This window comes from Macaca mulatta, chromosome 12 (assembly GCF_049350105.2).
Source record: "Macaca mulatta isolate MMU2019108-1 chromosome 12, T2T-MMU8v2.0, whole genome shotgun sequence".
In the NCBI taxonomy this organism is placed as follows: Eukaryota; Metazoa; Chordata; class Mammalia; order Primates; family Cercopithecidae; genus Macaca; species Macaca mulatta.
This window is the reverse complement of record NC_133417.1, coordinates 105,430,352-105,453,073: the sequence shown is the minus strand read 5'-3', so window position 1 is coordinate 105,453,073 and position 22,722 is coordinate 105,430,352. Positions and strand designations below refer to the sequence as shown.

The window sequence follows — 22,722 nt, the reverse complement described above, 5'->3', positions numbered from 1 at the left end:
CCCTTCCTCCATCTCTGCAGAAGGTGGACTCATTCTCACTCCTAGCCCTCAACTTAAATTCCCACTGATTTCCTCGCACCTGTTATCACTATCTGTCCCCACTTTGCTTAGCGTCTGTTTCTCCCACTTGAACAAGGGCAGGCAAACTATGGCCCATGGACCACCATTTGTTTTTGTCTGGCCCATGATCTAAGAATGGCTTTTACATATTTAAGTGTTTGAAAAAGCTGCATTTTTAAAGAATATTTTATGACACATGAAAATTATGTGAAATTGGAATTTCAGTGTCCATAAAGTTGGAACTAGCAATGCTCATTTGTTTAGGTTTTGCCTATGCCTTCTTTCAGACTACAACTGCCGAGCTGAGTAGTTGTGTATGGCCCACAAAGCCTAAAATATTTACAGAACAAGTTTTCTGCATGGTGTACTGGAATGTAAGGTTGAACGCCCATTATTTGTCTCATCCAGTCCTTTACTCTCAGTGCTTGCTCCATAGCTAGTGCTTAATAATTATAGGTTGAAAAAAACCTTCCCTCTCTCCTAAGACTGTTATATCTAAGGGGATAGGTTGACTTACCTCTCTTTGGCTTATTCTCTTCTAAGAGCCAGTCAGGGAAATTTGGAACCCCAAATTTTTGATTTTGGGGAAGCACCTTGAAAACTGGACTGTTATATTTTTCTTGAAATACCTAGCACAGTACCTTGCATAAGGTAAGATGCTGCTAGAAACTGGAAGAACTCTTTTAGGGTTATCGTTAACAGGAAATTAAGTAGTGCATGCAAAGCACTTAGCACAGTGTCAGGTGTACAAAAGTGTTGAATAAATGTTTGCTCTCGCCTCAATTTTCCTTGCTATAATGGGAAATAAATATCACCCTTTATATCACTGTCACACAGACTAAACAAGAATGCTGTGTGTGAAAAAGCTTTGAAAGCTGCAGACACTATCCAGATAGACTTATCCAAGTGCAATATATTAACACACGTTGGCACTGAGCAGCCCTGTTTGGAGGGATGGGCACTGACCTGGGGGTGAGAACACTTAACATCCTAATTCTTGCTACTTATTAAGTGACCTTGGACAATCGCAACTTCTGTGGCTGTTTCTTCTCTTCACCTGTAAAACCAGCCTCTGAACAGACAAGACCGTCCCGCGGGGTTCAGCCCTGGCCTTCTCTGCGGTGCCTTTCCCTTGCCTCTGGGATGGAAGACCCACCCGACTCCGAGGCGGCCGGCAGGGGCGAGACCAGTCTGGGGGCGTGGCGTGCCCGGGGCGTGGCCTCCCTCCCTCCCGGACCCGCCGCCGCCGCCGCCGCAGAGCCGGGCCGCACGGGGGCGCCGCTGGCACCCCTCTGCTTTCGGAGTTGCCGAGCAGCGGAGAAGGCGTTCACTTCCGCGTCCGCCCAGCGGCGTCAGGCGGTCACGCCGAGGGTCTGGCGGGCCGCAGGTCAGTCTGGGAAGCTGCCGACCCGGCCCACCCTGCCGGTGCGGAAGAGCCGGGCGCGGGATGGGCCGCGGGCCTGGAAGGCGGCGGGGCGCCCTGAGGAAGGGCCCGGGCCGCGCTGGTAACGCGCGCGTCCCGGGCTGCAGGCTCGGTCTTCGGGCAGATTTGGGGGTCTCCAGGCCGCGGAAGACCGTGACGGGGCTTTCTGGCTTCCCAGCTCCTCCCGGCTCTTCCCGCTTCGGAAGAGGAGTGTGAGCCCCTTGAGCGATGTTTCTCAAAGTGGGGTTCGCGGGCAGATCCCCAAATCTTTCTGAGGCAGACTTTCTGAGGTGCTCTGTGCTGTGGCCTGAGTGTCTTCGTTTTCCCAAGCGTCCCTGATGGTTTTGATGCAGGTGATCATAGGACCGCACTCTGGGGGACATTGTCCCCGAGGGCTGGACACTTTCCACATAGCAGGGAGCCTAACTGGGTGCTTTTGAGGATGGGGCCTGCGGAGTACCCCCCTGGTGTGGCCTTGGAATGGTGATGTTCTTCTCCTTAGGAGAGACTGCTTGGGGTTTGGGTAGGAGGAGTAGCTCTTAAATCCTGGGGATCGGGGTGCTGCTGTGTTATTGTAACCAAGTCTTGAGATGGACAGATGCTTAGAGAGTGAAAGGGCTGGGTCAGAAGCCATAGGGGTGAAACAGTGCTGAAGGAGCCGGTGTGGGATGAAGCAGGAGGAACTTGGGGTCCGTTCTGCCGATCTGGATTGGGGCTGGCCCCACAACCTACTAGCAGTCAGCCCTTGTGTGGCCCCTGTACACATCTCTCTCTTTTTTTACCCCAGGGTCCTCATCTGTCAACAGGGACGGTAGTTCCCATCCAACAGAGTTTTTGTGTGAATTAGGTAATGTGTGTCAAGTGTCTCTTACAATGACTGACACATCATAAGCATTCAGTAAATGGGAGTTACTAAGATGACACAGGCCCTGGCTTCCTTGGCCTACAGATCAAAAAGTAGGGATTAAACAAGTGGGGTAAAATGTGGACAGACACACAAAGTGTATTTGTAGAACTGTGCAAGGATTCAAACTTGGGGGTCAGAAGGATATGTGGGACAGTCATCCAAGAAATTAGGTTTGCTGAGGGCCTTGAAGAATAGCTAGGATTCCAGGGAGCTAGTAATGAGGCAGAGGGAACTAGTTCCATCCCATGCCTCAGAGGTGGCTCTCACACATGGATCTTTGGAGTGCTGCTCCTGGGACTTCTAGGCAGTGCAAGATGTCACATCCATAAGTGGTTTTGGAAGGCTGGACCTTTGGCCCATAATGGTTTCTGTTGCTGAACGTGTTCTACACACATGGTCTTCCTTAGATTTTAATGGTCTCCTTCCATTTTATTGGAGACTGGCTGGCATCTACAAAACGATCTTAGTTGGTCACTGAGTGAAAGTGAATTGACATGGATGTAGTTGAACCTTTCGGCAGCCATTTTAAACTTGCTGTGAAATGTGTGGATACTGCAGATTTTCAATATTGGGAGTACCTTTCTCATCACAGTATTGTTCTAGGTGGGAAAACACCACAGTGTCACCTGTGGTTCTGTGATCTCCAGAATGGATTAAAAAATCCAACCCTTAAACCTTCCCTGGGCCGGGCGCAGTGGCTCACACCTGTAATCTCAGCACTTTGGAAGGCTGAGGTGGGTGGATCACCTGAGGTCAGGAGTTCGAGACCAGACTGACCAATATGGTGAAACGCCATCTCTACTAAAATTATAAAAATTAGCCGGGCATAATGGTGTGCACCTGTAGTCCCAGCTACTCAGGAGGCTGAGGCAGGAGACTCTCTTGAACCCGGGAGTGAGCCAAGATTGCACTACTGTACTCCACCCTGGGCTACAGAGCAAGACTGCATCTCAACAAACAAACAAACAAACAAAACCAAAAACTTCCCTAAAGCTTCATCCATTTCACAGTGAAGAAGCTGGATGATTTGGATATGTTATTTGTAGTTCTAGACTAGTCTGCCTACTGGTATATGTAGAATTCTCATCTCAGGCTGGGCGTGGTGGCTCATGCCTGTAATCTCAGCACTTTGGAAGGCCAAGACAGGAAGATTGCTTGAGCCCAGAAGTTCAAGACTACCCTGGGCAACACAGTGAGACCCTGTCTCATTAAAAAAAAAATTTTTTTAATTAAAAGAACTCTAATCTCAATTGATAAATTATATATTCCTTAGTTACCTAAGAATTACAGTTATCATTGTTAATAATTCCTGCTCCTTTATTTCCTTACATTTCCAGAGTCAGTATCAAGTCCCTCAGTAGACACTTTATGGTTAAATTTATATCATTATGCATAATATTTATAATTTATTGAATAGTTACCGTGAGCCAGAACTGTTCTAAATGCTCTTTTGCTGTTTTATATGTTCTTTTAATTATTCCTCTGATAGTCCTTTGAGGTAGGCATCATCACTGCCTCCATTTTATAGAAGAGGAAGATAAGTAATTTGCCCAAGATTCTAGAGCCGGTGAGGGGAAGAGCCTAGCAGCTCAGTTCCATGCTGTCCACTGATCTCTGCAGTCTAGAGGCTCCCTCAGACTTACCATGGTTAAAAAGATAGGTGAATACTGAAGATCATAAGCAGGCCTCACCTTTGTTTGCCGTGTGACAGAGAGTGCATTACCATGTTTAAACAGTCATTTCAACAGCGATGATTGCGTTGTTAGTCGTTTATTATATTTTACCCTCTGAGCCAACATTTTCCAACTTCTTAGCATATCTCGAAATTCTCATATAAAATCCTTCAATTCAATATTGCCAGTACTGAGGAATTTATTTTCAGTCATGTTTTATTATCTATTTAGTGTCTTGTTGTAAATGGCAGGGATGACTGTCCTTTGTTTTACAGAGGGAGACGGAGACATCATTGTTTTGAAGTTTCTGAAAGTGTTGGGAGGCAAAAATTGAGGTGCCTGGGGGAGAAATGGAAGGCCACAAGGCAGGAGAAGAGGTGCTAGATGTTCTCCGACTGAATGTGGGTGGCTGTACTTACACAGCCCGGCGGGAGTCCTTGTGCCGCTTCAAAGACTCCATGTTGGCATCTATGTTCAGTGGTCGCTTTCCTCTAAAAACAGATGAGTCAGGTAAATGTCTAAAGTCTGAAAGCATGATCTGAATATTTATTAACACAAGAGCCCAGTTTAAATTCCCTTTGATTTTCCTAATTACAACGAAATGTACTAGATGAATATACTAATTACTGAGATCATTAGGACTCTATGGAGATTCATTAAGTACATGGAGAAATTAAATACTTTTTCTGAAAATCTGTGATCATGTTGTTAAAAGTTGACAAAGAAGTAAGAGTTCATAAAGGCTGGTCATAACCTAATTACGGGGATTAACTATATTTTGAAACGTGTTACTTTTGTGCAGCTTTGAGTGATGATATTGACAGTGATTAAATAGATTTGCTTCTCTCTGTGTTCTTCAAGTTAGAAAATGTGTTTGTCTGGAGAAAGCAGCTGTCCTTATTGCTAGCAGAGCAGCCATCATCACTGCAGAATTAGTGTTGGGCTCGCCACCTAGCCTAGCTGTGTAGTCTTGTTGTGTGGCCGATGTGCATGGCTGAGAAAAAGTCTGTGCAGTGATACCGTCAGGTCTAAGGAGCAGTGGACTGAAAACTGGGGTTTCAGAAGAAACTGTAAATCACACAGGTAGGGTTCTGGGACTGCTCTCTGCTTCCAGTGCTCTGGGACTCACTGAACCTACTACTGGTTGTAAAGAAACTTCATCAATACAAATGAGGTTTTTTGCACTGCATATGAGCCCCAGACCCACTCTTGGTTCTGTGTTAGAGGAGAAAGATTGAGGAGTCTTGAACATAAGGGGCTGTTCTGCTGTTAATAACCCTGGTGTTAGGAGGTTGCTTTGCTGGTTAAACGGCAGTTGAAAGACGGGGGGAAAAAAGTCACCAGTGGCTGGTGCCCAGGGCTTGGTATCTACCTGGGCAGAAAGGTTGTTGGGGCAAAGATGGTAAGCAGAGATTGAGTTTTCTTCTCTGCCCCTAAATTTTATCTTCTTAATCCCTTCCTCATGCAGAGGTTTTTCTTTTTTTTTTTTTTTTTTTAAATTCTGCTAAATTATCTAAGAAAAATATTTTATTATAAAGTAGTACCAGCATAGCGTTTCTTCTTTTTTAAAGTTTGGGTTCTCATGGTACAAAAGAACTAACCCAGTGATTCCAATCATCTGGCATGCCTGGAGCGAGGAACCCCGGGTTTGTAGTGTTGCTGACAGGCAAACACTGGACATAGTGATGAGCACCCCACATGCTCTTTTAGTGAGCATCTCCATATACCTGTTCTAGTCCAGCTGAGATAAGGTTGGGGTAAACTTCTGTTCCTACCAGCAGTGTGGGGTGCCCGTAGCTTTTGCAGTGGCCATTGTGGGAATATAGTCATTGCATCCAAAGTTCTAAATGGATCTCGGAATATCTTTTCCCATATGGTAGTGAGAATGCAAAGGTCCACCACTGACTCATTCAGTTTCTTTGTGTACAAGTTAGAAAAGGGTGCCCTTTTATCCAGGAAGATGCAGTTCCATGCCAGGGTGCATGGCTTGGTGGGCAGAGTGTGGGTTTGGTTTTAGCCTCTCTTGGCCACTTGGCCTAGCATGGTATATATAGTATACCAATACAAGCAAACATGGCAACCCTGGTGATATATGTTTGCATTCAAACTTATGTGCAGTATTATAGAACTACAGGTGATTTTCCCACACAACTCATTCAGATTCTGTTTTACAATATCACCTATTTGTGAGCAGAGGGTTGCTGGTATATCATATTTGGTGTTTGAATAACCAAAAGTCTAGCTTAGATTACATAAACCTGTTTGAACACTAGATGTTAACTTTCAGGTGAGAAAGAAACATTTATAACTGTAGAGGTCCTCAGACCTAGTTTGATTTGTTGAAATCTTATTGATTGACAGAATCTCTACAATCATTTTTGAACTGAATGTTTTCTAGGGGCTTGTGTTATTGACCGTGATGGACGTCTGTTTAAATACCTTTTGGATTACCTTCATGGAGAAGTTCAGATTCCCACAGATGAGCAAACCCGCATCGCCCTACAGGAAGAGGCTGATTACTTTGGCATCCCTTATCCGTACAGCCTGTCTGACCATTTGGCCAATGAAATGGAGACATATTCTTTAAGGTCAAATATAGAACTTAAAAAGGTCTTGGCATTTTTTTTTAAGTTTTCAAATATATATATTTATGATGCACAAAGCAATATGTACTATTTTGCTTAGCCTGTGTTTTCACATTAACGAAACAGGATAGTTTTTATACACTTATAAGACATGTTTCTTTACTACTACTTCTCATTTTTTAAGGCCAAAGTTCTTGGAAAGTGTATTGCCACTCAAAAGTTGATTGAGTTTATATCCCTCATTGAAGATTTAGCACTTTTTGATGGCTTTTTTATAGAACTCAGGAAATTCTTTTTAAATTAAGAGAAATACTATACTATGTGAGGGCATAGTGGTATTATTTTATTTACTAAAATGATTTTTGAAAAGAATGATCCTGATAAATAATAAAGCATCTTACTTGATTTAGTAAGTGTAGTAGTTTTTTACTAATTTAAAACATTAGTTTGGCTAATTCACTTTGAGATCAGTAAATCTCTTTTTAAGATGCTTCTATTTTAAATTACATTTTAAAGATCTTTACATGATTTGAAAATCCTAAGTACCTGTTTTTGTCTCATTGAAAGTATTATATGTGTTATTAATTAGCACTTTTGAGCATCTAAGAAAAATATTTTTTCTTAGAAAATTGTTAATAGTGAAAACTGATCTGAACTGGTTTGAGTTCTTTGATTTGGATGTCAGCGTTTAGGAAGAAAGCTGATGGGTGGTTGGTTATTAGGAGTGCAGCATGAAGAGAAAGTTGGTTTGGTTCCAGATCCCCTTTAGGAATTTGCATAGTTATATGGGTTCTGCTACTGAAGTTATTCATAAACTGTATTTTCAAACAGTAGTCTTTCCCTGCTGTTGCCACATCTGCAGAGTGAGGCCTGACTAGAAGGTTGGGAGGGTTAATGCTCATCTTCAGAAGTCTCAGCTCCATCGTCTTTTATTCCTGGTTTTTATTCAAAAAGGACCCAGCATGCCCACATTCATGCTGTCAGCCAACACATGTTTATTTCAAGTGCCTGTGAAATGTTTGGCACTGTACAAGGGGCTGTGTGGAACACCAAGAAATACAACATGCCGTTCTTTGCCCTTGAAGTTTATAGTATAGTTGGGAATTCTTGTAGATGTATGTGTAAGTAAAATTCCAAACTAGTACAGGAGTTAGATAGCAATATTAAATGAAAGTGCAAGACATGGTAGGGCCTCATTTTCATTCACTGAGTCAGTGAATACTAGGCATCTCCTTTGTGTCAGGCACTATTCCAGACACTTGGGATATAACAGTGAACACAACAAAGTACCTGTCCAGAGTACTGACAGCAGTAAAGCTGTTCCTCCCAGGGAAAGCCCTGGTAGCTTCACAGGGTGAAACCCTTCTGCTCTGTGCCCTGGAGCACCTTGTGGTCTCACTGGTGGCACTTCTTTTTTTTTTTTTTCTGTGAGACGGAGTTTCGCTCTTGTTGCCCAGGCTGGAGTGCAATTGTGTGATCTTGGCTCACCACAACCTCTGCCTCCCGGGTTCAAGCGATTCTCCTGCCTCAGCCTCCCGAGTAGCTGGGATTACAGGCATGCGCCACCACGCCCAGCTAATTTTGAATTTTTAGTAGAGACAGGGTTTCTCCATGTTGGTCAGGCCGGTCTCAAACTACCAACCTCAGGTGATCCGCCTGCCTTGGCCTCCCCAGGTGCTGGGGTTACAGGCGTGAGCCACCACACCCAGTCCTGGTGGCACTTCTTACACAGGGTGCTGGCAGCTTGTTCAGTGTCTGTCTTCTGCATTAGCTATAAACTCTAGGACGGCTGGGACCCTGTCTCACCATTGTTCATAGTTAATATCTTCAGGACCTTAGAGCTCAGCACAGAGCAGGAACTTAATATTCAAATGAATGAATGAATAGGTGGATAAGTGCCAAATGAGTTCAGGCAGCATATATTGAGTTTAGATATTGAGTTTATATATTCATATCTTTCAGTGTAAAAGAAAAATCAATCTGGTTAGTCCATGATTAGAATTTGGAACTAAAAGTAGGGACCAACTATGGGGTTAGTCAGTAGAAGGTAAATGGAAGATTGTGTCAAATGGGAAATTTTGGGGAAATTACTCTAAAGGGAAAAGAAAAAGGTCTACATTTTAGTTATTATACGAAGATTTCAAAATTAAAAGTGATGTTGGCAGTGGAGGAATGATCTCATAAAGATTATAAAATTAAAAGTGATGTTGGCAGTGGAGGAATGATCTCATAAAGATTATAAAATTAAAAGTGATGTTGGCAGACTAAAGGAGTAAGAAATAAAATGGAATGTCCATGTGGAAAAGGATTCTGTAGATGAAAAGGTGTTCGGTTTTTGGGTGGTACTTTTTGGGATTGTCCTTCCCGCCCCGATTTAATTCAAAAAAATGTGTGTTTGATTTTTAAAGGTGTAAAGACTAAGCTGAAATTTATAATCTTTTTATTTCCCTTATGACCAGCTAGAATTTCAGCTTTTATATGAAAGTAATGGAGCATATTCATTTTTATTTTACTCTAGAATTAAATTCAAAATTTGTATATACTTTTTGCTTCAGGCTTTAACAGACTTCTGTGATTCATATGGCTTAGTCTGCAATAAACCAACAGTTTGGGTTCTCCACTATCTTAACACATCTGGTGCAAGCTGTGAGAGTAGAATTATTGGTGTATATGCCACAAAAACTGATGGAACAGATGCTATTGATAAGCAGCTGGGAGGAAGAATTCACAGCAAAAGCATTTTTAAAAGGTATGTCCAAATTTAAATGTGAAAAAGAACAAAATAAAGTCTTGGTCTCTTCTAAGAGGTGTTTCTGAATGAAATGTACTTGACTAGAAAAGACCATTGACACCTCTTAGGAGACAGAGTGAGCCATCTTAGCAGTTGAGATAGGCCTGCTTCATGAGGAAATTATAATTAAGATCATTTCACATACAGTATGGATAAGCTGCAGGCCAGCTGCATGATCTAATGCAGTGGTTCTCAATTGGGAGTCTGCTTCAGAATCCCCTACCCCAAGAGGCTTAAAAAGAAAAGAAGAGAAAGAAAAAAGAAAAGCCACATGCCCGGCATCTTCCTAGACCACAGAAGCATTGGCAGAAGAAGTCAGCAGGCCTATTGAGTGACCCAGGGCCAGCCTGCCTTGGTGTCTTCTTCTGAGAAATGACGAAGCACTTCCCTGGTCCCTTCCAGCTTTAGAAGTTTATGACTTGAACATGTTAAATTCTTAAGAGTTATTACTTAACATTTTTCCTGTAATCTTATTTACACTGGTTAATTCACTTAGCAATTTTTAAAAAAATTCTCTGGCAGGTGGGATTGGGTCGACTATTAGTGACTAATGCAGGATCATATAAGCTTGCCTTTTTAGATGATTAAATATGTTATCAGTTTCTGAATTCTTTACAGATAGGATGCTTCTATGTAAGATATGTAAGTGTCTGGCATAATGCTGGTCAAAGGTGAGTAATTTCTAAGTTCATTGGAGTTTACTGATTTTTCTAAAAAACGTGATATTAAAGATGTGTTGATTTGTCTACACGGTGTATATTGTAGAATTAATAAAATACTCTACTATGGTAAAAAGAGATCAAAATGTAGGTTAGTGTATTATATAATGTGTACATGTATATCTATGTAAGCATATGTATACTTAAGGATCACAGAACAACTACTGAGTGCCTACGTATTTTTTCCCTTAATTAACAAGCTCTTATTAATGTATATTAGCTGTATGTATATATATACATCCATACCTAGGTAGTATATTTTCATTATGTTTTGCAATATTTCTAGAGAGGCGGGAAATAATGTTCAGTACATTTGGAGCTATTATTCAGTAGCGGAGTTGAAGAAAATGATGGATGCCTTTGATGCTTGGGAAGGAAAAGGTACAGTGCAATTTTATTTCATGGAAGCAGGTGGACTTTTTACAAAGAAAAAAAAATAAGACAAAGTAAACTCAAATACTGAATTTCTTTGTTTTAGAAAGTATTCTTTTGAGTGTGTCAATGTATTTGTCATCTCATGGTAACACTGAGGCAGTTTACTTACAAATCTTTAAATCCCATGAGTTGCTAGGTATTATTAATAGTTTATAATTCAGTAACTTTAAGTATGCTTCTGTTAGCTAGGCTTATTTAATTTAATTAAGAGTTCATTTAGTATCTACTGTGCATTGGAAAAATACTTCAAATTAAGCATAAAATATGTAATCAAGGAAAGGGAGAGAAAATAATGCTGGGGAGGATATCTAAAGAGCCCTTATAAAGTAATTACAATAATCTTGAAATGTACACTTTGAAAACTGATCATTTTTCTCAAACCACAGAGTGAGAGTTGGTAATAATAATGCTGTTTTTTATCTCCGATAAGTAGTTTACATTCGGTATCTCTTAGTCCTAACACAATCCTGTACACTACTTACCATTCCTATTTTATAGATGAGGAAACTGAGTCTCAGAAGGGCTTTGACACTTTCATAAGGATCACAGAAGGGTTACATGTTCTGTTCTATGCCTAAGCATTTTTTTTTTCTTAATTAACAACCGTGTATAGGTGCAAAGTATCGTAACAAGTCCTAAAATTGGATCCAAAGATAAATAAGACATATTCCATCCTCAGATAATCCTAAAAGCTAATAAAGACTGACTGCCAGTCACATAATGGGTAAAAAAACTGGGCCTGGTGTCATGTACCTATTGTCCCAGCTACTCAGGAGGCTGAGGCAGGAGGGTTGCCTGAGCCCAGGAGTTTGAAGGTGCAGTGAGCTATAATCACACCACTGCACTCCAGCCTGGGTGACAGAGCAAGACATAAAAGGAGAGGAAGAAGCTTTTAAAAACTGCAAAAAAAAAAAAAAAAAAAAAAAAAAAAAAAAAGTTTGAAGCAGAAAACTGGGATCAATACCTTTTAAAAAGCATGCGACCGATTTTATCCATTTTGCAAGCACGTAATGAGGCATCATTGTGATTTAGCAAAGTTCTGGAAGGCCTGTGAAAATCCATAAGATAGGAAACAGAAATTAGAGAAAAAAATATTGGAAAGGAGAAGAAGAGTCGTTGTTATTTGTAGATAATGCCTTTTTAGAAAACCCCAAGGAATCAGCTGAAAATATTGTAAGTGCTAAATTTAGTAGGCTAAACTAGCTGGATACAATATCAGTATACATGGATCAGCAGCTTACCTATGATAAATCAATTAAAAATTATAAGGGAAACTCCCATTCACTATAGCAATAAGCGAAATGTAAAATAACTCGGACTGTCCTCGGGACTGACTACCCAAGAAATGCTTAGGTCTTTTCTGAAGAAAACTGCTAAAATGTATTTATCCATTTGTAAAAAAGAAGACATGGAGATAATGGTGAGACATACCATGATCCTGAGTGGGAAATCTGAATATTATAAAGATGTCAGTTCTTCTCAGATTAAATTATAGGTCTATCAAAATATCAATGGGACTCTTTTGGAATCTTGAAGAAATGATTCTAAAATTCCTCTGAAAGAATAAATAGGTAAAGTAGCCAATAACATTTTGGGGAGTAGAAGTAATTAGGGGGATGAGTCTAGCTCTGTTTGATAGTAAAACATGCTACAGACTTATAATAATAAAAAGCATGTGCCTCTGATATAAGAATAGAGCAGAGATCAAGGGTGAACACCAGTAAAATTAGTAAAAGTACTATGTGGTAAAAAAGTATTAGATATAAATATTTTAATAAATAGTTGAGAAATATGCTTGGGAGGAAAAACAAAACTGTAACCTCATTATTTATCAAAATAGTCTCAGATGGATTTATGAAAGAAAAAAGAAAATGTAAGCAAATAATTGTTTTCTTAATAGGGAAAGAAATTAAAAGCTCAAAAATCACAAAGACAAAGATTAATAAAGTTAGTTGCATAACATTTAAAGTATTAGGAACTTTAAAACAAAAAAATGCTGGACATGTTGGCTCACACTTAAAATCCCAGCACTTTGGGAGGTTGTGGCAGGAGGGTCACTTGTGGCCAGGAGTTTGAGGCTACAGTGAGCTATGATAGTGCCACTGTACTCCAGGCTATGCGACATAGCAAGACCCTGCCTCTTAACCCATTTATTCCTGAGGTTGCAATGTTTTGAATTTTTGCAATCGGACCTTGGCGATGACCTTGGGCATTAGGATATAAGTAACTCCCACATGCTTAGTGTTCCAGTAATGGAACACTAGGCATAAATGTTAAACACAAAACAAAACAAAAAGCAAGAAACATTAAAAATTATAAATAAAATTTAAAGACTAATAAAAAACAAGGATAAATAATGTTGCATTAACTGGACAAAGTATATCCTTAATAGAGAGAAGGTTTATTAAAATTGATTAGAAAGGCAGCCACTACTACAAAAAAAAAAAAAAAAATTACAAGGTTCATGACCATAAAATTCCCAGAAAAAGAAATAAACATGTAGCAGGAGGTTCAACTTCATTCCTTATCAATGAAATATACATTTAATAAAAGCTATTTTTATATACCAGATGAGTAAACATCTCTCATTAATTCCTGGTAGGAGTAAAAATTGATGTAACTTTTGGAAAGTAAGTTGTTAGGTCACATCAGTAGCATCAAAATTGTTTATATTCTTTGACCCAGTAATTTTACTTCTTGGAATCTATCTTATCTATGTTAAGGACATAAATGCAGACAAAGGCTTAGGAACAGAAATGTTCTCTGGCATTTTTCATAATAGGGACAAAATGAAAACACTTTAAGTGTCTAATGATTGAAGGTTAAATATATTTTGGCACATCCACAGAATGGAATATAATAAAGCTATTAAAGTTATTTTAAATAACTTTTTGCACAGATGAATGCCCATGATAAGAAATGATAAAAAGCAGGAAATAAATGTAAAGTATATCATATGAGTAGAAAAAAGACTGGAATGAAACATATTAGTCTGTCCTGAGCCAATGATTCCTGGTCTTCTGATTAGGAGTGACTTTGATTCCCTTATATATGCTTTTCTATATTTTCCAGGTTTTGTACAAGGGATGTGAATTACTTTATAGGCAGGAAAAAAAAGAAAGTTTTTAAACACATTGTGGTGTGTATCCATACAGTGGAATACTACTCACCAATAAAAGAAATGATCATTGCTGCATTCAGCAACATGGATGAATCTTAAAGCATCATGCTAAAGAAGCCAGACACAAAAGGTTGCATTTTGTATGATCCCATTTATATGACATTTCAGAAAAGGCAAAACTAAGGATGGAGGGGACATTGATTGCTAAGGGGTATGAGGAAACTTTTTGGGGTGATAGAAGTGGTCTACATCTTGATTATGACTATGGGTACATAACTATATCCATTTGTCAAAACTCATTGGAATGTGTACCTGAAAAGGATGAATTTTATTTTATGTAAATTATATCTTAATAAATCTGACTTTTAAAAAAAGCAAACTTAATGGACCAGATTTCGGAATGTTTTTATAGTATGTGTAGGTTTTGGAGTGTGATCAAGTGGTTCCAGAAAGTTAATTGTTTTAAAATGAGGATCATAGAGTTATTTGAGTATCAGATATGTCTGTTATTATAATGATTTATATGTCCAGCTTGCTAAATTGTTATTGTTACCAGAACTTTAATAAGAAGACAACACCAGATCCATTATTGGGACTTAGATTACTCCAAGCAATTTTCATTCAACATAATTGTTTGAGCTTTTTTCATGTGAATATATTTATGCTGCTTTTAAAAAAAAATTGAGATGGAAATTCACATAACAGAATTAATTAAAGCATACATTTCATTGGTATTTACTACATTCACAATGTTGTGCAATCATTACCTCTATCCAATTTTAAACATTTCATCACCCCAAGAGGAACCCCCTAAGTGGTCACTCCCCACTCCACTGTCTCCCACAGCCCCTGGCAACCAGCAGTCTGCTTTCTGTCTCAATGGATTTACCTACTCTTGATATCTCTACAAATGGAACAATACGATATGTGACCTATTATGTTTGGTGTTTTTCACTTAGCATAATGTTTTTGAGGCTTCAAGAATACATGTTTTAGCTTTTAATAAAAAACATAACACATTTAAAAATTAAAATGAATTTGAATGGCATTTTTGCCTAACTCACTAGCTCAGATTCTTGTTGGAAATTGTGGTTATTGGGTGGTGATATCTCATATTTGTACAGTGCTTGTCATTTTCAGAGTAGTTCACAGAGTTCCCCTGATTTGATGTCACAGCAACCCAGTGAAGTAGTCAGGGCAAGTGTTACAACCCACCGCCTATACAATACTTACACTACTCCCTACGACTGTGACTGGGAATAAAGGTACTTGACAGTTTTTGAGTGCTTAGTCCGTGCTGGACCCTGTTCTAAGCACTTTGCATTTATTAACTCATTTAACCCTCACAATAGTCCTTCAAGGTACATAATCTTAATTGTCATCATTTCATAGCTGAGAAAATTCAGGCACAGAAAAGTAACTTTCCCAAGGTGACATGACTAGTGAGTGAGAGATGGAGATTCAGACCCACACAGGTTTTGCTGGAGCCTGAGCCCTCACTCTCAGCTGCCCTGAGTGTGCATAATAACCTGCTGAATCTTCTCAGCTAATCGGTGCAAAGCTGGTGGCCAGCTCTTCCTGAACCAGGTTGTGAGCTGCGTTGCTCCCTGGCCCTAGCTCCTCGTGTGAGCGCTTCCTGTTCATGTTGTGCATACCTCCCTTTGCCAAATGGGAGGCATGAACCTCAGACTCTGGCAGGTCTCAGTGTTGCTCAGCATTTTGCAGTGGATGGTAGCTGTCTTAATTATCTCTTTTTACCTTCCAGGTGTTAGCTACTGGCGGGTGCCTCATGAGCTGATAGAGTGTTGGACTCTAGAAGAACGGCCTTTACTTGGAAGCCTGCGTCACATGGCTCCAATTCGAAAGAGGTTATCTATGCTGTGTTGATTATTTGTTTTGTTTTTTAATCGCTGACATTTTTACTGCCTTTGTGAAGGGGAAATGAATAATAATTCTTGACCTTACTAAGCTTATTAATCACCTATTTGAATATTGTGTCTTACCATCAAAATATAGATCTTGGTAAATATGAAGTTACCAAAACTATGTAAAAAGTGGGAATAATTCTTTGTAACTGCATGTGTAACATGTTCTTATTGAGAGACTGTGATTCTAAAAATGCTAGTGGACACAGTGGGAATGCTGTGGTAAATATTTTTGCCCCACAGAAGTGAAATCCCAGGCTTTATTGACAATAGTAAAAAAAAAAAAAAATCTATTTAGACTTAATGCTTGAAATTTCTTGTGGCTTATTCTGAGTTCCTTTCTGTTTCCTATTGCCACAAATAGCACTTTTATTTAATGGTATTTTCCTGTGTTCCATGAAATTATTAGCATTAAATTCACTCCACAGCTGTCTTTCACTGTGTTTTAAATACATTTAAAATCACTTTTTTTTTTTTTTTTTTTTTTTTTTTTACAGTGCCTGGGTTTTATTCATGGCCTTCAGATGTTCTGATTTCTTGATCACATGTTCTACAATTTAATTGAATACCCCTATGGAATTTCAGACTACTTTCTTACGTTTGCCCTCTGGGTCTTTCACTGAAATGCAGAGATGCTTATTCAGTTTTTAGAACTTAACCATCACTTGTCAAAACAGATCTTATTTCTTAAAAGCCATAATTTTATTATCATTTATTTTGCCTTTTGAGCCTACAATTAGCAAATATATTTTGAGTCAAGAGCAGTGGTTCTCAACTAGGGGTGATTTTGCCTCCCAGAGGATATTTGACAATGTTTGGCAACATTTTTAGTTGACACACTGTGGGGTGGGAGTTGCTACTGGCATTTGGAGGGTGGAGGCCAAGGATGCTGCTAAACATCCTACAGTGCATAGGGTGGCCCCCAGAACAAAGAATGATGTGACCAAAATGGTAATAGTGCTGAGGCTGAGAAACCTCAGTGTGGAGTCTGGTGGAAGATGTAGACGGAAAACAAAGCAGGCAGGAGTGGTTTACGGAGACCCTCCTCTGTGTTAGTTATCTTTCCTCTACAGGTTTACGAAGCATCATTTTTGATGCATCAACAGGATAACGATGACAATGACTGAGAAGCACTTGTAAGGTCCCAAGGAGCCATCTGGTCACCAGAGAAAATGTTCAGTAGGGATTTAGGGTTGAATATATTATATTTGCATTCTTTGCTACAGATGGCAATTTTCAAATAACCATGTTATTATGATCCCATTTCCAAGAATGGGAGTTCACTAAGTTGTAATCACCTCTAACAACACACTGATGCTATGCAGACTTGTAAGAGAGCTGTGAGAGGATTGCAGTCACCTTTCATGCTCCGGGTGGTCCTTAGGAAGTGAAGCTGAAGGAGCAGGCAAGGTTTTGACAATGATTGACAGTTTTAAGGTCATTTAAAAAAATGTTCCCCCTGTAGGCTTTTTATAATGAATGGTAAACTCAGTTCTGGAATCTTTGAAGGTTTGTCCATGACTATTCTAGCTGTCCCCAAAATGGGTTCCAAAGAATGCAAATTTTACTGACCATCAAAGGTTTCACTATAGAATTATTGGGAAATACAGATATCTTTAGTATAGGCTTTTCATAATCTTTAATATGTTAACATGAATTTTAAAACTTCAGGAGGAGAAAAAGATATGCAGCAGTTTATTAGTTTTGCATTGCTATGAAGGAATATCAGGCTGGGTAATTTATAAAGAAAAGAGGTTTATTTTGACTCATGGTTCTGCAGTCTGTACAAGAAGCTTGGGGCCAGCATGTGCTTCTGGTGAGGTCTCAGGAAGCTTACAGTCATGGCAGAAGGTGAAGGGAAGCAGGTGTGTCGCATGGTGAGAGACAGCAAGAAATGCCAGGCTTTTAAACAGCCAGCTCCCACGTGAACGAATAGAGTGAGAACTCACTCCTTACCATGGGAGAGGGCACGAAGCCAATCCTGAGGAATCCTCCCTCATGACCCAAACACCTCTGCCAGGCTAAACCGCCAACATGGGGGATCACATTTCAACATAAGCTTTGGAGGGGACACGCAGCCAAACTATATCAAGCAATATTTTAAATATTTATTTGATTGTGAAATTTTTTTTTCTTCACTAAATCTGTTTAAACTGCAGTTCTGGGAAAAACAATTTGTGATATTTCTGGTTATCCTGTAGGTCACATCATGATACTTGGGAACAGGGTGATATATTGTATAATTCTTATGTAACATGCCAAATTTTAATTTGCTGGTATTAATATTATGTGTGAGTTTACATAATTTGTATTCAAATTGAGACCAATCTTTTGTAAACTTGCTTACTGACCTTGGTGGGAGATGAGAGATGAGGTAGGTGCCCATAAACCTCTTGACTCTTTAATTCTTGACCAAAACCTTTCTGTTAACGCTGAAGGTAAACTTTGGAGATGTTTTCATGAGTTACTAAAACTGTACATGTGGAAAATGACATGCTTCTGTATTTCTAGGCGACTGATAACGTTCAATGAAGAGGACGAAGGTGTGAACTGTAAGACTGGTCCTAAGCCAGTTAGATTTTTGGGCCCTTCCACAAGTACCCAAATCAAAGTCAAGAACTCGGCCTCCGTCACGGTGTCTCCAGCCAGTGCCGTCCAGACGTCGGCCGGGGCGACAGCATACAGGTTTCAAAGTGGTAGCCGCAGAAAGGCAGCTCAGCGCTCTGCACCTTCTAGAACCACGGCCCTGGAGGGCACAGGGGCACCTGGGCATCCTCAGGCTTCCCTTGGGGCTGCGAGCGCTGAAAATGGAGGCACGCACTTACCTCCAGCTAAGGTGCTACTTTCCGACAAGAAGCCTACACCCCAGCGGGTGATAAAGCTGAAGAGGACACCGCTGTGCGCCACCGCGCCTTCCCTGGCCACCCCCACGGCCGCGAGGCAGGCCAACTCCCTCAAGCCGCTTCCCAGTGACGCTGCCCGGGCCTTGGGAGTGCGGACTGAGAACGGGAAGGACAAGGGAAATTGATGAAAGTGGTGGACTTGAAATTTCCCGTTCATCTCCCAAAGCTTTCAACCCATTTGATGCAAAGAAGTGACACTTTCTTAATGCAGTAAAGGGGAAGCTTAGGTTTATGTTTAGGATTCTATTCCTGGAATTGTGTGAGCCAGGAATGGAGGAGGGGAGACTTTCAGTGGTTAAGGCTCCATTTCTCATTTTCCCAACTTTTAAATGATTATTTGTCTATGGACAGTTTGAATTTCTGGTTTTCAGTTTATTTTTTTTAATGATTAATTCGTATTAAGGCAACAAGACAGTACAACAAAATAATCTCTAGAGAGGTCCACTTTGTTGCTGAAGTAAACGTTACTTGTTGCAGCCCGAGGATGGTCATAAGATTTGGCCTTCGGTATTCCTGTCTGGCAAAATGGAGGGGGTGATATTAGCGGTTCCCTGTACTATATCACAGCCAAGAGAGATTAGAGAGAGAAAATGTAGATCAAGGTGAGCTGCCTACAAATTACTCTGTCTCCAAAGACAACATGAAAAGAAATGATGGGGAGGAAAAAAACCCACAGATTTAATTCGCACTTTGACTCTCACTTAATTGAACTATTTTCTTTCCTAGATTGGCTTTTCTTACTCTTTTCTGTTAGTAGATTTATTTACAAACATCGCAAGAAGATTTCTTGGGACAAGAATTATATAATACGTCTTTGAAGTAAATTGCTAAAATATCCTATTTTAATTTGAATAGTGAAGTTTTGAAAATACTTTGAAAAAGAGAAGTAAAAGTTTAACTTTTTAACTAAAGTTAGTATTTGTTTTTCAGAAATGACCACTGAAGATTCATTCTGATTATACAATATGATTTTTATGCATCAAATTTCCATATAACTTGAATTTAATATTTTTAAACAGAATATTTTGATTAATCCTCTATTTTTTCATAACTATTCAGTTGTGTGTGTTTATTCTTAAATGTTATGTTTTGTAATTGGATCACATATTTCTACTTTCAGTGAGAGTATGCCTTCACTATGTTAAAAAATAAGCTCATAAAACAGGGTACTTTTTATTCAAATGCTTATCATTGTACTTGCATTGCTTTGAAAGAGTAAAGTAAGTATACTCAAAACATTACCTTTTACAAAATCAAATAAAACTTTTCCATAAAAAGTGGCATTTTCTGTGACTGTACTTTTTAAAGCCGTGGAGCCCTTTAGTAGTTTGAAAACTTATTAGTTTATTTAGGTTATCCGTTTTCACTTACAAAATTGCTTTCTTGTGCAGATAAAGCATGACATAACTAAATCAATTTTGGATAACTAGATAGCTTGCTTACTTTGCTAGAAAAAGTGATTACTTAATTGAAGATCCATGACTGTCCTATGGAATATATAAAATATTCAGTTACTTTTGAAAATGCTATTATAGAGAATCCAGGCGTTGTGGAAATCAAAGACCAAGTGAATTTTCAGAAGTACCAATCTGGACATTATTAGTATTGCTTGATTTAGGACATTTTGAGTTGCTAGACAGGAAACATGTTGATGATTAATCATGGGTGATTCTGTTGACATCCTCCATTTCTTTGCATCAAGTAGTTTAAGGGAAATCCATTCAGCACACTTAGTCTTTGTAAGAGGAGTGACTTTGAATATCTACTGAAGGCCGGGACAGCTGCAGTAGGGAAGGGGAAGATGCACCCTTATGGATATCAGGAGTCAAAGTCAAATTCAGCATGCTCGAGTAACATAAACATTACTTGGGTGTGGTTTCCTGGTGGCTAGCTTCACTTTACATGGAAAAACATTTTTCTTAATACCAGACTGTGCAAACACTAAAAGCGTTGGTAATTCATCATAACCCATTGTTCTTCCTAAAAAAAAAAAATGAAAGCTTTATAAATAGTGATTTGAGAAGTAGGTTTATAAAGTTGGATCAGGAGGCACTTAGAAATACTTAATGATTAGTAGGATATTTAAGTATTGTTCATATATTTAAAAAAAGGTTAGTGACTATACCCTTTCACGTAATCTGTGTTGCAAACAGGTTTGCCCTGATTAAAACTGGTTAGTTGTGTCATGGATAGCCTAAGGCTGGCAGTGGGGACCTAATGAAGGATTTGTTTTGTTAATAATGCCTTATGTTAGAATTTAGCAAGTATTTTCACATATGTGATTTCATTGCTTTTTACATTTCTTTCAAATTTTTCAAATCTTTTTTTTTATAGTGACAGGGTCTTGCTCTGTCACCCAGGTTAGAATGCAGTGGCACAATCTTGGATTACTGCAGCCTTCAACTCCTGGGCTCAAGCAATCCTCCTGCCTCAACCTCCGGAGTAACTCGCTGGGACTACAGGCATGTACTCCATACCCGGCCAATTAAAAAAACTTTTTTTGTAAAGATGAGGTCTCACTATGTTGCCCACGGTACTCTCAAACTCCTGGCCTCAAGCCATCCTCCCACCTTGGTCTCCCCAAGTGTTGAGATTAAAGACAAAGAAAATGAGTTTCAGAAAAGTTAAGGCTACACAATAGGGAGTGTACACATTTTAGCCCCATTATCTGATTTCTGCAGAACCACACTGCATCACTGAAAAGCTAGAGGGAGGAAGTAAAAGTGTGAATTTCCTCAATATTTGAAGTTTTTGAGCAGGAAAATATTAGATTATGTGACTGTCTTCTACTAAACAGGGACTGTTGTTTCTGTCCCTCTAGAGTCTGGTACACAGTAGGCCTTTAATACATTTCTGAACAGTTGAGGGCCACCTCCTATCTCCAAATTATTTTAGAAAATGTATCTGATAGCAATCTTCAGAGGGTGTGGAAACTGCTTTTTGACCTTGCAGTTCCCCTCTGTTCCCCTTACTGTCAGGGTAACAAAGGAGGTGCTTTTGAAAATTCCTTGAGACAGTGAATATTGCTAATGACCACAATTACTATTGGTAATGACCATAACAGTTACGTAACTTTTCGTGTTGTTTGAAGTAATTTAGAGACATGCATCATCAGATCCGTGGCTGATGCTTCCTGACTTTCCAGAGAGGAAAGCAGAGGTCTGGCCTCCCTGCTCCTAATTCAGTGCATCTCCCGTGCTGATGTAAGTTCTTTTTCATTCACAGACTGAATCCCATTGCTTCCTTAGCAAGTGCTAACATTAAAAAAAAATTGTTGATTCACTTTCCAGTCCATGGTTAAATACAGTATAATGACTGACCAGCTATACCTTGACTTTTACAGCAGGAATTAACATACAAGCATGTTCAGCTTTACTTGAGAAATTGTTCATAGAAAACCTTTGATTTAAACGCATTTTGAATGTGCACAAGGCCTGTGGTGGCAAGTTGTTCGGTAAAGGGAAGAATGCCGACATTTATATGAGTATGAGATCACCTTAGATAGGATTATGTTACATCTGCAGGCCCTTTCAATAGCTTTGATCTATATTTGGTAGGATGTTGGTTGGAGACTAAATAGAAAGTATGAACTTGGTAAAACATAGGGAAAGAGCTTCTATTATAGCAAATGAAAAGTATTTTCAAATGACTTACATGTGTGTTTTTGAAAGTTAACCAGGAACTTTTTAATTATGAAAAATTCTGTCTTTTCCATATGTTGAAAGTCTCTCTTGAAAACTATCAACAAGTTACTGATTCCCCAGTCAGGAGACAGTGAGTAGATGAGTGGTTCTTTGTTGAGGGCCGCAGTTAGTATGCAGGGTTTCAAACGTGTAGGACGGCCAAAAACAGAAACATCATAAATAGCTAACAGGAAAAAAAAATTGCTTTCCAGCTGTTTCCAGAATTTCATATTTCAATTTGGTTGGTGGTGCAGTCTCAAAGCAGCCATTTTCACTTATATTCTTCTCAGCCTCATAAGAGACATATGGTTTACATTGTTAGAGAAAAGCTAATTTTTCTTTGTTCACATGTGTTGCCTCAGACAGCCCATACATGTTTTATATTTGCTAGCTAAATGGCTTCTGATTTAGGCTGTGGCTAAGACAAATAGAATTTTATAGTAACTGTCAGTCAGTATTCTGTCCTGCTTGTTTATTTAACAGCTTTTCATTTTATA

General features: G+C 39.3%; 1 protein-coding gene across 10 annotated transcripts; it reads left to right on the top strand.

Annotated features, from left to right (window-relative positions):
• The first annotated feature begins 1,389 nt into the window (after positions 1–1,389).
• On the top strand, positions 1,390–19,819 carry KCTD18 (potassium channel tetramerization domain containing 18). 10 transcript variants are annotated; one of them, XM_028830967.2, is made up of 7 exons: positions 1,390–1,447; positions 4,339–4,573; positions 6,462–6,651; positions 9,204–9,397; positions 10,445–10,539; positions 15,480–15,582; positions 18,151–19,819. In XM_028830967.2, exons 5-7 carry the CDS (start codon positions 10,506–10,508, stop codon positions 18,665–18,667), a joined length of 654 nt encoding a protein of 217 aa, XP_028686800.2. In that variant the 5' UTR covers positions 1,390–1,447; positions 4,339–4,573; positions 6,462–6,651; positions 9,204–9,397; positions 10,445–10,505; the 3' UTR covers positions 18,668–19,819. The 10 variants fall into 10 exon arrangements, with proteins under 10 accessions (XP_028686800.2, XP_014966180.2, XP_077813476.1 ...); XM_015110694.3 differs by having other exon boundaries at positions 6,462–6,673; XM_077957350.1 differs by having other exon boundaries at positions 1,390–1,565.
• The last annotated feature ends 2,903 nt before the right edge of the window (positions 19,820–22,722 follow it).